Below are 14,582 nucleotides of genomic sequence, written 5' to 3'. Positions count from 1 at the left end.
CCTGGGTGTTTGGGTTCTTTCCTGTTCTGTTAGCACTTTGTGCCAAACCCTCTGGTCTCGTTCAGCGCAGTGTGGCTCTGCACGGTAAATGTGGGCAACTCCCCATCGCCGCAGTGCTCCCGGCCACGGCTCGCACAGCCCAGGGGGCAGGACCGTGGCTGCAACACGTGCTCACTTCGAGCTCCAGGATCCTGAACTCCAGGAGCTCGTTTTGATCCTTCACGTCCTGGACATCATGTTTCAAGCGAGCTTCCTCGGCTTCCATTTGTTTTATCTGCAAAATCAAGCAACACGCGTTAGCACCGTTTCAGTGTCGCTCGAGATCTGCCGCACGCCGACCGTGCCGGGCAAACGCCGGGGTCAGCGCGAGCACTGAGGGTCTGAGCCCACTCCCTGGGGTCAGCACCAGCAGAGACACGTGGCACCCGTGACCAGGGAACATGGAGCTTTTCCCTGGAGCCACTGTCCTCACGCTACCTCGGACCAGAACATTGTACGGTGCAGTAGGGAAAGCCAGCAAACCACTCTTTCTGGCAGGTTTATAAGCATCTTGTTATCACACATGAATAATTTCCAGTAGAGCTGTGTGATACAGATTAAAATACTGCACCTTCTTCATTTCCTTAAGTTACATATATTATCTGAATAATACAAATAGAAACATCGAACACCTTTTCTACCAGTTCTTGATTTCTTCTGTACAACGCTTGCTTCTCCTCAATCCACTTCATGTCCTTGCAAAAGAAATGACCAATATTGTAGGTGAAGCTGGCTATGTTTAGCACAAACACAGCAGCAAACATTTCATTAAATCACACATCTAGAGAAGAGGGACAGAATAATATTGCATATGAAATTGTAATTCCATCATTTCCTATGATATGAAATCTCACCCTTTCTGTCTTATTTTAACAGTCTGTAGTATACAAATGGAACAGAAACACTCCGGTGATTTAAAAACCCCTTTCAGATAAAAGATCAGTTTGCTTTAAAAGGGCTATTTCTAGCTATGTAGTTAGTCTTAAATTTCAATTACACCGAATACAAATTGCATATTTCTGAACACTAGGCAAAATAAACGTTATTTTGAAGCTAATTTCTTATTTTGATGGACACATAAAAGCCATGAAGTCCAGAACATTATTTTTCAGTAACGCTGACAATAATAAGAGGTTAAGCTGGAAAGGTAATGATCAAATGATTTAGTATTATTTTAAAGTTCTCAGGGAACATTTTATGTTTCTGGGAGGGTTGGGTTTCTTTTGCCTGGAAAAGTAAGACACAAGTTAAACACAGCCTGGGAACATTTCTCGTATTTCCAGCTGGGGGCTGGATATTTGCAGCCTGCAGTATTTCACCCTCCAGGCTACCCCAAGGCTAGAGGTGCGCCTGCTTCTTTATCCCCTTTGGATGCCAGGGTGCGGGGTGGTTTTAAACTCTGTACACTTCCAGCTGAAGGTGCATTTTCCCTTTTACATTCTCCTGTGCTATGCTACTTCACCTGCATCTCTGGACTGTGTAACCTCCGTGCCAGGGCTGACCAGCTCACCCGAGCCCCGAGGACGAGGGTGCTGCAGGGTGAAGTAGAGCTGCTTGGCTCGAGCTGCCGCCCCGCTGCCAGGACGCTCCCCGATGTCGGTGGAGCAGCCGTGGGCGCAGGGTCCTCCTGCACCCGAGGGACCGCACGACTGCACTGTGAGCGTTCAGAGCCACTCTGCTCTGCGGCCGGCAGCAGAAACCCCCAACACCCCAGCGCCTTTTCTGCTTGGAGAACATTACGAGGGAGAATTTTCTAACACCAGTTGGCAAGGATGTATGCGCATGGCAAACATTTGGACCTCAGCACTGCAGTCCACAGGGATCCAAGTGGCATGCAACAGCCAGGAGTACAATGTACTCTGTGCCAGGGGCTGAGTGTCACCCACCAAAAGCTGCAGTGGCACCCAAACCTGCCAAGACCTCAAGTGGGGCTGGCTTTGCAGAGTGGAATCTCAAGGTCAGACCGAGGTGACAGACTATGAGCCAGCCTTGAATGAGCCAGTCAGGCAAAGGCAGACGCCTTGCAGTGAATTCAGAAATTAAAAATTACCCAAGTGTAAGTCTTAACACATCAAAGCAAAAATAAGACATCTTAACAACGCCTAACGGCATGAAAAAGGCAGAGCTCAGTAGATGTTTGGTTGAATGTAATGTGCTTCATTTTTCTCATTTAGACTAAATTTCCTGGAGTGCAGTTTCATAGATTATTCAATTGTATTTCAAATTAATCCTTTTTGAAAGAATGACTGAGGGGATTTGACAAGCTATCGCATGAACAGGCTGCATGGTGAACTACACAAACAGCTGAACTGGACACTTCAAACAGTCCTAATACACAAAATTACTCTGAATTTAAAGAAAACATTCACAGCAAAGTTTTTCACATGATGAGAACCCCTTTGTTTTTGCTAAAAATACACAGCCTGTGCCGTGCACTTCCTCCTTCCCTTGAAATGTTTAACCTCTAATTTAACACCTGCTTTTCGTCTTTTAAGAAAGTAAAATCTTGTGGAGCTAAAAGGAAAGCTGCTGGCAAGGAAAGCTTACTCTTACATTCAATAAATAAACATTTAATGAGAAAATAAATGTTCTTCCTTTATTTTACGTTCCCGATTTTCTCCTAGGTATCAAAAATACTGGTAGTCTGTGAGATTTTAAAGCAGACCAACTTCTTGCCAAACACAGTTGTTCCCTCTATTTACCATAATGCTTTCTCAGTATTTACGTACATCTTCAAATGGATAAGGGAACTGACCTGTTATTCACTGATTTAATTTTCTGGAGATGCATAATAAAACAACAGAGAGCAATTTTAAACTAGGGACAGTTAAGGGGTAGAGGAGGACTAGTGGGCACGGCTGTCCACTGGGTGCCAGGCAGACCCTGTGCTTTGGGGCTTCCAGCAGTGGCAATGAGCGTGGGAATCCGTTTTCTCTCTGGCTGTAAAGAGAAATTCTCGGTGTCCTATGGAGATATTGCACTTGTTTGGACTTCACAGCTGTACACGTCCTTTACCAGCTGACTTTGGCTTTCCCTTCCTGTAACAGACCCTTTCACGCAGGCATCGTTCGCTGGAGCAAGCGAAGCATTAGGGCTGCCATCAGCAGCGACACACGGGCCTTCAACGGCTGTGGATTTCGGGAGTTAGTATGTGAGCACTGACGGGGGCTCAGGGCTTTGGGGACCCATGTTTGCGACACCACACATGTAAATGTGGAGAGTGAGGTTTTCAAAAGCCCTTGCATGCCTGACTCTACCTGAAACCAGCTAGATCACATGTATTAAGTGCTTTCTTTTCAATTAATTAATGCCTCTGTTCACACAGTACTCAGCGGGTTACACTGACATCTCCTAGAACAGGGGTGCAGTGGTGATGGGGGTTGTACAGGGTAGCTCACTACAGCACACACTGACATGGACAGTAATTGCTTCCCTAGTGCGTGTGTTTTGCAATCACTAATTGTACTTACTAATTGTAATTACTAATTGCAAAACAGCCGTTGAAAAGCAGCATTGGGATTATTCTATACAGCCATAAACGCTGCAGTGTCCCTAGCACCTGCAGTGTCAGACAGCAGCCTGACCAGGCACGGCTCCAGAGCCCCTCCGGCCCCCAGCACCCAGGCTGGTGTCCGGCCGCACGCGTTACCTGCCCCTGCTCAGCAAGGGCCTTCTCCAGGTCTTCTATCTGAGCCTGAGATCGGTGTATTTCTGCTTGGAGCTGCTCACGTGTCTGTAGGAAATGAGGGAAAAAGAAACAAATAATACATCAAACTTTCTCTAAAAGGCAGAAGCTAACACAGGTACAGAAAATACTTAAAACATCAAATACTTTTAACAATTTTTGAAGTTCTTGGCAGAATAAATTTGCAGCTAAGCAGGCAGCATTAGTCATTAATCATAAAAAGAAGTCTGTAAGAGAGGATAATAATTTTGAGACTTAGGTCGAGATTAACATAAGCAGCATCCTATCAGGTAGGCAGTAGGACAGCAAAATATAAATGGCTTCTTACAGCTGGTTATGACAGTCTGCGGTGAGCAGCCTTCCTTATTCTAGAACAAGGCGTTTAAAAAAAGCCAGCGTAATGCAAAGATCCATTTCTCCATGAAAACAAATGAAAATCATTATGCCACAATTCTGGGCACACCCGATTCCTTTACATTTTGTATGAGTTAAAAAGCTCAGAATGGACCCTGCATATGTAACGTTACAAACCAGCAAACTGTGTTGCTCCTTATGCATTTAGTACCCTATCTTGCAGTCTTACTGCACTGTGTGTAATTTTTTACTATACTTGTAGCTGCATGCTTATTTAAATATACACCACCTTCCTACACATGTTTTTTGGAGAATAAATATCATTATTGTTCGCTATTTTATTTATTAAATATTGTTTCATAGACCTTTTTCCTTCCTCAAACCATCTATCTGCTATTTATCTTGCTGTTTACAATGAAAATGATCTTGTTTGTTTGCATTACCTGCATTGTTTTCTCTGTCTCACCACAGAAAAAGTAAAACCAAGTCACTTTGCAAGTTGGGCATGTCCTGTTTCACTACGCTTTTCTTTACCTACGCAATCCCTAACACCTCAGAGCAGAGCGTGTGCTTCTGGGAACATTAGTTTTAATGCATTTTGGGCATTCAGAGAGAGTGAGCTGATCTGTGATTGCCAGACAGGGAGGTCGCTGGGAGACAAGGGCTGCTGCTAAACCTGGGTGGCAGAGGGGTACTCCCCAGGGGAGACAGCGGTGAAATGAGCAGCTAATTCTTTGAATCTTTCAGCGGAAGAAAACCAGACTAGTTATATAGCTAGGAAAGCCAAAATATTATTGTAAAGAATGAATTCAGCTAGAGGAACTCAGCCATTTGTTTCACATCTAACTGGAGCCAGAGCTGGGACAGTGGCAGCTCGGTGGCACGTGGTGCTGTGCCACGGCTGCCGGGGGCATCCCCTCCGAGGCACCAGGTTGGGTGACACGGCTATGTCCCAGCACTGCCATCCTCACCTTGGACTACTGTAAGTGCTCCTGATAACACGTTCACACAGTGAGTATAGAGCCAAATTGAGACTTTGCAGTTACATTTCTCCTACGCGACTCCAAACTGTCAGCTCAGAACAGAATTTGTCCCTTTATTTACTGTATTCACCCTTGCATTCTGTGCATGGTAAGTCCTGCCAGCTCCTTGTAATATACCACATAGTCATAATAAACTTTGCATTTTACGCCAGATGTTTGAAGCTACACGGGCTGTGTGAGGCAGATAGGCAGGCAGAATAGCATAGGACACTTTGCAATTGAATTAAGAATCTCAGCTATAATCCTTCTAAACATTTTACGAGGAATCATGTAATCTCACAGGATCCAGAAGGAATTAAATACCAAGCATTATACGTGCAAGGCTATCTGTCCTAGGTTTTTATAGAAAGAGAGCTTAATTTTAAAGATTCCCCATAAAAATTCTCTCTGAATTTCTCTTAAACTGATCAGAGGCGAAAAGGCTGAACTGCAGGAACGGTGGCTCCTCCGGCAAGCCGGCACCACGGGGGAGGCAGGACGGGCTGGCTGGGGTTAGAGACATTGGAGTCCACTGTGGCAGCCGGCTCAGCCAAGTCCCCCACCCGCACTCCCAGTTGGCAGCGTGCTGGAGGGGCTAGCTGACCCCAGTTTAGCTTGAAAACAACCTCAGCAAGTAAATTGGAAACCCCCATACAATTACAGTCCTTTATTTTCATGTAATATAAGCCATTTAGACCTTAACTTCTCGTTCTGCATCCAATGTTCCTCCGACCTGTTCTTGCAATAGGGCGTATGCTCGTTGGAGAGCCTGGTACTCCATCGTCAGCTGCCGAAAGCGCAGTTCTGTCTCTTCCTTGGCCATGCCCTGGAATTAAAAACAAATATGCATTGCACCAGTTGCTTTTTTCCCCTGCAATGAAAGTTTAAAAAAAAAAAAAAGAGAGATGTGTGGATTATGATTGCTTTCTCCGTAAAGTGCAAGAGTTATTACTTTCAATATGCAATTTGGGAAGCACCGTACCAAAGATCTTATTCATGTGCTCTCAGACTATTTCCTTTTTGTCCATAAACACCTCTTGCATTTACTTGATTCAACAAAATGTAATACAGAAAAAAAAGATGATTCCACCTGCCTTGGAAAGATAAAAACTTGTCATCCTTATAACACACTAATGACTGAATTGCCCTTTATTACTGTACCAGGCAAAGTCATCACAATCAGGTGAAAATATCACTTTCTTGAAAGAACAAAAGGTTTCCAATCTGGAGAATAAGCCAAGCCTGACAGTCTCACTCACTCACTCAACACTAATCTAGAGCTGATACTTGTAGAAACGGTGACATCAACATGAAAAGAGCCTTTCATCTTCTTTCCTCACAGTATCCACCACTGAATCCTTTTATGCCAGGTTGACTGGAATACTTCATTTGACATACAATGAAGTTTTACTGCTGGTCACATGCATAAACTTCGCACTATCCGAACAGAGGAAAAAAATGTCAATACAGGAATGAAAAATGAATAGGCTTACACACATAAAAATACACGCAGGTTTCCTGCAGTGCAGCACACACCTGGTAACCACTCACATATCTTTTAAGGTAGAGACAGGAATTCCTCAGGTGCCCTTTTAACAGATCTAATTACAACCCATGAAACAGGTGAAATGGCCGATGAAAAAATGCAGCCATCACACCATAAAAAGGCTGCAGGTCATTATTACGAATTTTTTATTACAAGATTCTTGTTAAACCCAGAAACATGTAATGGTACAGTGATCTGACACACACTCGGGAATGCATTTGTAGGGAAGCCCTGCAAAACACCAGGAATAATCACTTTTGTTTGTATTACCAGCTACCTTTGTGTACTCTGCATTCAGAGCCTCCAGAAAAGTCACGACCTCAATATACCGGTGAGGAGAAGGCCTTTCCTCTCGAGACTGGTGCTTTGTGGGACTGCTTGCTTCTCCTTCCAGAAGCACAAACCTTATCACTTAAGGCTGTGCTCTGTGTCTTGTCAAAATGACAAGTAGAAAGACCTGAACAAAACTACATGCGTACAAACCTGCAGTAAATCTCTGTGTGAACAGGTCTTCCTAGCACTGCCCGACTTCTCAGTCTTGTTAGACCTCTAAGCTATAAACCCATCATAGAGCTAACATTCTTAGGAGACAGTATTTCCACTTTGGCTAGAAGTTGTGAAATTACAGACGACTTGAGATCCAGAAATATAAACCAACATGCACAGTATTAAATTCAACACTGATTTTTAGTTTTCCGGTCAGAGGTGACAGATGAATGATATAACAGACCTAGAATTTCATTAAAAAATAAGCAGCAAGGTTGCAAAACAAAATAACACATATTTTTTGAGGAATACCTCTTCCAAGTCATCTTCAGGAGTGCAAGGGGTTTGATCTGTCCGGTCAGTTTGGTACGAGATGGAGGAACCATCAGACTCCAGGGAAGCTTCTTCATCGTAGCCAAAAAACGTCTCCACAACCGGCTTCTGACAGAGACAAGGGGTCAGGGAGGGCAGCCATGCCACGCAGCACCCGTGATGCCAACCGCGCCAGCCCGGCGGCCTCGGGGGGACAGCAACGGCTTCGGACACATGGCTAAACCCTGGGTCTTTGTAGGATTCGAACGTATACACCTTCGGAGGAACCTCAATGCCAGAATACTGGCTATTTTCACTCTGTGGTTTTTGAAAAACCCACCTAGCTCTTTACATGCATTCTGTAAGCCTCTTCACCCAACGGTAGTGCTCTAATGACAGCTAAAACTATTCAAATCACAAAATTGTTGCGTTTGTTATTAGGTATCATAGTGCCCAACCTCAAAGCCCCTGTTTTTTTAAATGTATTTTCCTCCTGATTTCTCCAGCTCAGGCAGATCACACTTTTTACTTTTCTGTGTGTTCACCTCAGCATGAGGAGTGAGCTGTGCATTGAAATGTCTTTGTTAACCCATCTTCGTCACCACAATGTCCCTCTGGTCAATACCACAACTGTCACATGAAAAGTCAGATTTTCAAGAAATATTCTACCAGAAAATATCAAGTTAATCACCACAGCAATATTTTTACAGTTTGAAGAAATCCATTTTTCCACTCAAATCTGCTTTCTGTTTAAAACAATGAGGGTAATGCTGGTAAAAAGAGATTTACTGTTAAATGCTTGAAAGCCAAAGACAACATTTCAAACACAGTTTTAAAGTTATTTTTAATTGTTGATTTACCAAAAACAATTCTAGACTTTGGCTCTTGGTTTTTTTTTATTTGCAGTGGATGACTTTTGAAGGAGACAAAACGTAACTCTCCTCCCAAGGCCTGGCTGCCATTTGCAGGATGACAGGAGTTAAGTTGTTCTCTCACATTGACCGCAATTTGTTATTTATAGATTCATTAGCTCCATCACCACCTTAATTCTTCATATGTAGAGCACAGCCTACTCCAGGTCCCTGACATATACTTTATGATGTTGTTGCAGTGTTAATATTTATATTAACATCCTGCCAAGTAATCATTAACTAACATTTTCATTTTCCCTGAGCTCTGACCGTTGCTCCTTGTAACCAGCAATTTTCGCATGTTTCCGAACTCCATAATGAATTATTTACAATCTGCGTATGTTTTCAGGCAGTACCATTAAAAGATCATTTGGAGATGTGTTAATTCATAAAACCTGTCTCATCTTAAGACAATCACATACCACAGAAGTCCCAGAGGACACCGAAACTGCTGGGGGTGAATGCAGAGCATGTAAACGCTCATAATGTGCAATGCTAATGGTTCCCCCACCCCTACCAGATCTTGTCTGAATTATGCCGGTACTGTCTATGACTGTCTTTGAACCCAAATTTAAGACTGGGACTCATGTGCAGACCCTTGAGGAGAACGTTCCCCCGCACTGGCTGAGGCGCTCGGAGCACCCTGGGAAGCCAGCATGTCATAATACAAGCTTTTTCTTTTTACCTTAGGAATTCTTGTCATTTTTTTCCTTTGCTTCCTATACCTTAACAGCTTATCACGTTCCTGAAAGAATCAGATACACACGTTAGCTGTTTGCAGAGAGCTGGTCTCTGAATTCACTGTGTCAGTACCAGTGGTCATGGGGCAATCAAGAAATCATAACGTCAGTGGTGGCCACTGCCTCAGAATGAAACAGCCATGCTTTCATCAGGCAAATGTTAGCTTTACTCCAACGTCTTCCAAGTTTGCCATATACGAGTAGCAATTGCTCTTCATATTCACAAAAATCAAAACAGCAAAAGCAAGGTGATCACAGCCAACGCGACACGCCGACAGCTCAGAGCTTCAGAGCTGCCCCGCGAGCAGCGTGCGCGCTCCAGCCCTGCGTGCTGCGGCTCTTCCCTGGCAGAGGGGCTCTGTCCAGGGGCGAGAAGCGAAGGCCGACCGCGGCCCTTGGCTCTCGGTGCCACGGCTCTCAGTGCCCCCTGGAAGGTGCACACACCTAACAGCCCAGCTACGCAAAATTCAGACACTGCTTGAACTCAGCACTTTTGGTCTCAGCTGATTTCTCTAAGGATCTGCAGGTTCCCTGCACGCTTCTGAAAAAGAGTTTGAGCATTTATTGCTGCCAGCAAATTTTTCTGTTCAGTGGAAATTATGACACCCTTCATAGAGTCATCTCAATTTTCATAGTACTGAAAAAAAATTCTTTATTCTGGATTGCAAATACAGGCAAACTGCAGGATTGCAGAGAGAAAAGTTCTAAAGGGAAAACTCCTATATTCTTTCTTTTTAACCACTTGGTAAAAGGATGCAATGACATTGTGGGACATCGATCATGTGCCACTACCACCAGCTCAACAGCAAATCCTAACATCAGCAGCAGTGACAGAAGAAAATCGAATACTTGTTTTGCTTGACAGCACCAGCTTTGCTGCACACTTGACAATGAAGAACAAAACAGCACACATTTTATCAATACATCTTACTGGCGTAAGTCAGGCAAGGGCAGTGACTGAGAACACGCCAGGACGGGTGAGACAAAGCTAGTGGTAATCAGACCCCCCAAAAAAATGCAATTCCAATGTGGCAGAGCTGTCCCAGGGATGGGGACACTGCTATCAGCCATCAAGACAGGATGACCACGCTGACTTTTGCCACGGAGGTCATCGTAGTGGTGAAAAAAAAGGTTTCCTCTCGCACCAGAGCTTTTTTCTCCACTATCACTATGTTTTTCTCTGGTGAATAACTTCTGCTGATACAGCCTTTAACAACATCTATGTTGAGAAAAACACTGTGTTAGCTTGCTGCCTGAATGGAGATGTAAGTGATAATAAATATTATTATACCCTGCAAGCTTTTCATGAACAGCTTTAAAACATACAAAGATGAGGATGAAGTTAAAGTCATTCTTACCATGACACTCTTCACATAGCCAGCAGTTTCCAGTGTCTAATGAAAAAAATGAAATAATGCCAGTAAGTGTACAGGCTTTAAAAAAGGAGGTATTTCCTTGAGGAATATTACGATTTCAGTATCTTCTCTTTCCGAAGACTGAGAACATGTTAACAAAGAAGCAAGAACTCAGACAACAACGTTGCAGAACACCCCCCTTGTACACAGCAATCTTTAGCCCTGATGCTGTCTCCAGCTAAAGAAACTCTGACATCTTCTCTCTTGGGTACGGGATTTGGCCATCAGCACATCTACTGGACGTGCCGCAATGGTTCTGCCGTGCAAGCGCCTCGTAGATTGAAAGGATTTTTCCAGATACTATGCCACAGATAACTTATATTCAGTTCAATTACCTGCAATCATAGAAATGTCTTCTACTGACGGAAGCTATGCCCGTTAGCTCACAGAAAGCCAAGCACCCCTTGCTTAGGTTTCCTGTTCTGCTGCTGCAGCCTTAGTCGACCTCGCATGACAGCAGCAGTATTACATCTTACCTTGGAGAGTTCATCAATGATATTTTGCTGTTCAATAACTTGTAGTCTCAGGAAATCAACTTCTCTTTCTTCCTGGCTGTGGTCAAGGTCATTTAAAGAGCTCGGTCTCCTTATTGTTCCAGCCCTTTGCCTCTGAAAGAAACCACACAGCAGAAGATGGAATGATCAGCAGGCTTTGCCAAAGGACAGTACGCAACCCATCCCTTACAGCCAGCGATGCATCTAACCTAATGGCTCTTCTGGCAGCTATCCCGCTCCCCTTCTGCTGGGCCACACAGCCAGACTGCAAACGCACCGGGTGTCCCTGCTCCTCAGACTGCCCCGTGAAGCTTGTGGTGAGCAGAGAGCACAGCAGGCACAGGGGGACCATTGCACCAAAGAGGGGGGTTAGCAGCACCTGCTTTTCAGCTCTGACAAGAGCTCTGTGGTTTGCCCTGGGTGGAGAAGGAATTCAGAGAGCTGGGGCCAACGTCGCTTCTCTGCGCACTCCTCTCACTCATTTTGATCTGCAGCAGCCACAGGGGTGAGCCCAGCCCTCCTACAGTCAGGCAATGCCACAGCTGCTTGCTACCAGCTATTGCCCACTAACAACATTCAACAGAGTCACAAGTGCCGATTTCCTCAGGATCACTAGGTGATTCTGGTACAGAAGTTGAAGGTGAAGTGGGGTGATTTGTGCTCACCTTGAAGCTGAGCAGCCAGTGACTGAGCAGTTGCCTGATCAAAATGTGCAAGACTCATGCAATCTCTTTTCTTCAGAACTATTTATTTTAAAGCTAAAATAAGTCATTTTAGGTAAAACAAAACACGTTCCAACCACAAACCAGTCAGTACTGCACCATACAACATATCAGCGAGCACTGGAGAGTTTCCTATCAAACTTGCAAGTTTGGGATGTGTCCGACTTCATCAGACCCGTGAGCACTAAATTATGCGTTCTCCCTGGACCATACAGAGACTTACCATTGCTATGTTTTCTTGCGTTACAAATTTTAATTTATTTTCCATTCGACGTAAGGCATGTGACAATTCTTCATTCTTCCTACTAAGGCGTTTGTTTTTGTCCAAAATGGGCTTATACTGACTTTCAGCTTCTCTAAGACGTTTTAACTGAAAGACAAAGAGAGAATTGACACCACCGGAGCTGCTATTTTTCATCAAACATATTAATCATTTTCTTTAACTATCGCACTAGCAGTATTTTCTCCTACTGCAAAGCAGAACTGAATCTTGGTATTTTCCATTGGGAAACAGATCGTTCCTCTTTAATGAGGTATTCAATCTGTGCAACAAGTGCACCATGTGGGGGATGTATTTATTTTTAAAAATAAATAAAAATAATTCCAGCAAATGCCATCTTAACAATTCATTTTTATATAAGCAAAGATGAGTGTGATGTGGCATACCACCAAACAGAGAGCGTAAGGAGGAGCCAGCTGCTCCTGCAATGATTTCGAAACGGCCCACGGGAAAACACGTCGCTGTTCTGGGGTGAGGCATGGCCGCCGCAGCGCGTTCACAAGCGGCCGTCGCCGCGCTTCGCTGCCACACTCACCAGCTCGTTTCTCTCCTCCGACAGCAGCGCGTTCCGGTCCTCCAGCTTCCTGATGATGGCACTCAGCTCAGCGATTTTAAGCTGGAAACGCCGGGCATCCTTTTCATCCAACTGCTGTTCCTAAAACAAAGATCAACTGCAAATAACTGTTCATAAGTGTACACGCAATATCAATATTTTTCATACTCAAACTTTTTCTTGTCCCAAATCCAAACATTTCAAAACACTATACTGCAGAGTATGAGCTATATAACCTAACTGACCACTGGCAGCTGCAGGATGAGACCAACGGAAAGTTAGGAGTGAAAACGTAACAAAGTATGCAAATGCAGAACTATGTATATGCAAATACAAAGTCACAAATGGTGAACTTGGAAACAGAAAAGAAAATATCAAAAATGAAGGCAATGTTTCCAATGTATGCCACTGTTGAACTGAGTGCTTCAGACACATCACCCACTCTGAGGACTTTGTTATAAGAAAATGATCTTAAAAATACTGAAGTACAAATGGGGAAAATCCATGCAATTATACCATTGCATAAGCTCTTCTTCTATAAAGCTGTGGCCCTTACTGGGTCCTAAAGCGTCACTCATAAAGCCAAAGGGGTAGCACTTTATCTGAGTGAAAATGCTTAAATCAAATTATAAATGAATACAAATACAGGCAGATGTGTCCTTGTTCAGAATCAGAGAGAAGTTACATGTATTTACGAATGTGCCAGACTTTTCCCCCTTCTCTAGGACTCGTTCTGCTGTTTGGCAGAAGCTGAGTACAAATCGAAACAAGCAAATTTGTGGCTGTAGTGCTGGTGGCACTTTTGGGAGGTCTAGGGTTCCTCATTCAACAGGTGCAGGAGAGGCTTGGGACAAAGAATAAAATAGATTGGTTGGCTCATGTACAAGTATTTATATTTCTACTGAGAAAATTAAGGCTGTTGCAAAAGAAATCTTGATGAGAATCAGCAATGAAGAAAATTTGCATACATCAGATACATGAGGTCAGTTAACTGAGGGTTTTCTAATATTAGTAAATTAAGGCAAAAGCAGAAACGTGCCATAGTTATACTAAAAAAGCCATTGTGAAAGAGTGACTAAAATTTAGCATTCTGAATATCACATTGTAGTAAAGAAATAGGACAGAATAGGTTAGCAGGCGTTTAATTCACTGCCCGGTCCACTGAGAGCACTTTGCAGCGCAGACGCCCAAGCTGGGAGCGGTGCTCCAGGAGGGCCGCGGGACCTCCCGCGCCTTCACGCACCGATTCGCTTCCCCCATGCCCTTTGTAAACTGGCCTCGTCCATCTGCTCGCACAATACGTGGTTTGCAGTTCCGAAAGCTAGCACACATACATCACTTGCTTAGAAATGCATTTGCATCATTTGTTGGCAAAACTCTGTCAAACGGTCAAATCAAGGAGGGTGGCAGAAGTATGGTAGGTGAGGAAAAGGAAGAGGAAAAGAACAGAGAAATTTCACCCTGCTGACAAAACCAAACCAAACAAACCAGAAAACAAAACGACAAAAAGGCAAAAGCTCTCCCATAACAAGGTTTGATTGCAAATCTTCAAGGTTTGGCTAACGAACGAGAGCAAGCAATCGGTGCCTCAGGGTATGGGAGAGCTGTTGCTCGAGGGTGCGCTCATCAAGATTCTGTCACTTCGTGCCACTTTGCCACTCCGTCTGCTCGTTTGTGTAGGTGAAACCACGTGAAAGTGCTTACGGGGCTTCCCGAATGATCTGAAGCGTCTCCTGCACCACTTGGATAAGGAAGTTCCCGCTTGGGGCTGCTCAGATGCCGGTCAGACTCTTTGATCTGGGACAGTTGTTCATCTAAAGCCTCCTTTTGGAGCTGCAGTCTCTGAGCATGCCCGGCTTGAACCCCTAACTCTCTCTCCAGCACGTAGACTGCTCTGTCTTTAAATTTAATCTCCTCCATCTACAAGGAGAACAGAACACAATCACACAGCAGGCAGCGGCTTGACAACAACAGAGCATCTCAGACCCCAGGGGCGGCCAGAGCAGAGCTGCACAGGGCCGAC

General features: G+C 44.2%; 1 protein-coding gene across 45 annotated transcripts in view; it reads right to left on the bottom strand.

The window, feature by feature from the left end:
* JAKMIP3 (Janus kinase and microtubule interacting protein 3) overlaps window positions 1-14,582 on the bottom strand; it is a 97,320-nt gene that overhangs the window by 26,297 nt on the left and 56,441 nt on the right. For 19 of the 45 annotated variants that reach the window (XM_075423953.1, XM_075423949.1, XM_075423947.1 and 16 more), the window contains 11 exons: window positions 14,264-14,479; window positions 12,542-12,661; window positions 11,950-12,096; window positions 10,987-11,118; window positions 10,454-10,489; window positions 9,041-9,100; window positions 7,445-7,573; window positions 5,798-5,926; window positions 3,689-3,772; window positions 672-734; window positions 176-274 (listed from right to left, as the gene is read on the bottom strand). In XM_075423953.1, coding sequence (XP_075280068.1) covers window positions 176-274; window positions 672-734; window positions 3,689-3,772; window positions 5,798-5,926; window positions 7,445-7,573; window positions 9,041-9,100; window positions 10,454-10,489; window positions 10,987-11,118; window positions 11,950-12,096; window positions 12,542-12,661; window positions 14,264-14,479 — 1,215 coding nt within the window. The remainder of the gene's footprint in view (window positions 1-175; window positions 275-671; window positions 735-3,688; window positions 3,773-5,797; window positions 5,927-7,444; window positions 7,574-9,040; window positions 9,101-10,453; window positions 10,490-10,986; window positions 11,119-11,949; window positions 12,097-12,541; window positions 12,662-14,263; window positions 14,480-14,582) is intronic. The other 26 variants (XM_075423958.1, XM_075423963.1, XM_075423976.1 and 23 more) reach the window with 10 other exon arrangements.

Source organism: Opisthocomus hoazin, chromosome 6, assembly GCF_030867145.1.
Source record: "Opisthocomus hoazin isolate bOpiHoa1 chromosome 6, bOpiHoa1.hap1, whole genome shotgun sequence".
Taxonomy (NCBI): domain Eukaryota; kingdom Metazoa; phylum Chordata; class Aves; order Opisthocomiformes; family Opisthocomidae; genus Opisthocomus; species Opisthocomus hoazin.
The sequence above is the reverse complement of the archived record's forward strand: the minus strand, read 5'-3'. Positions and strand labels throughout refer to the sequence as shown.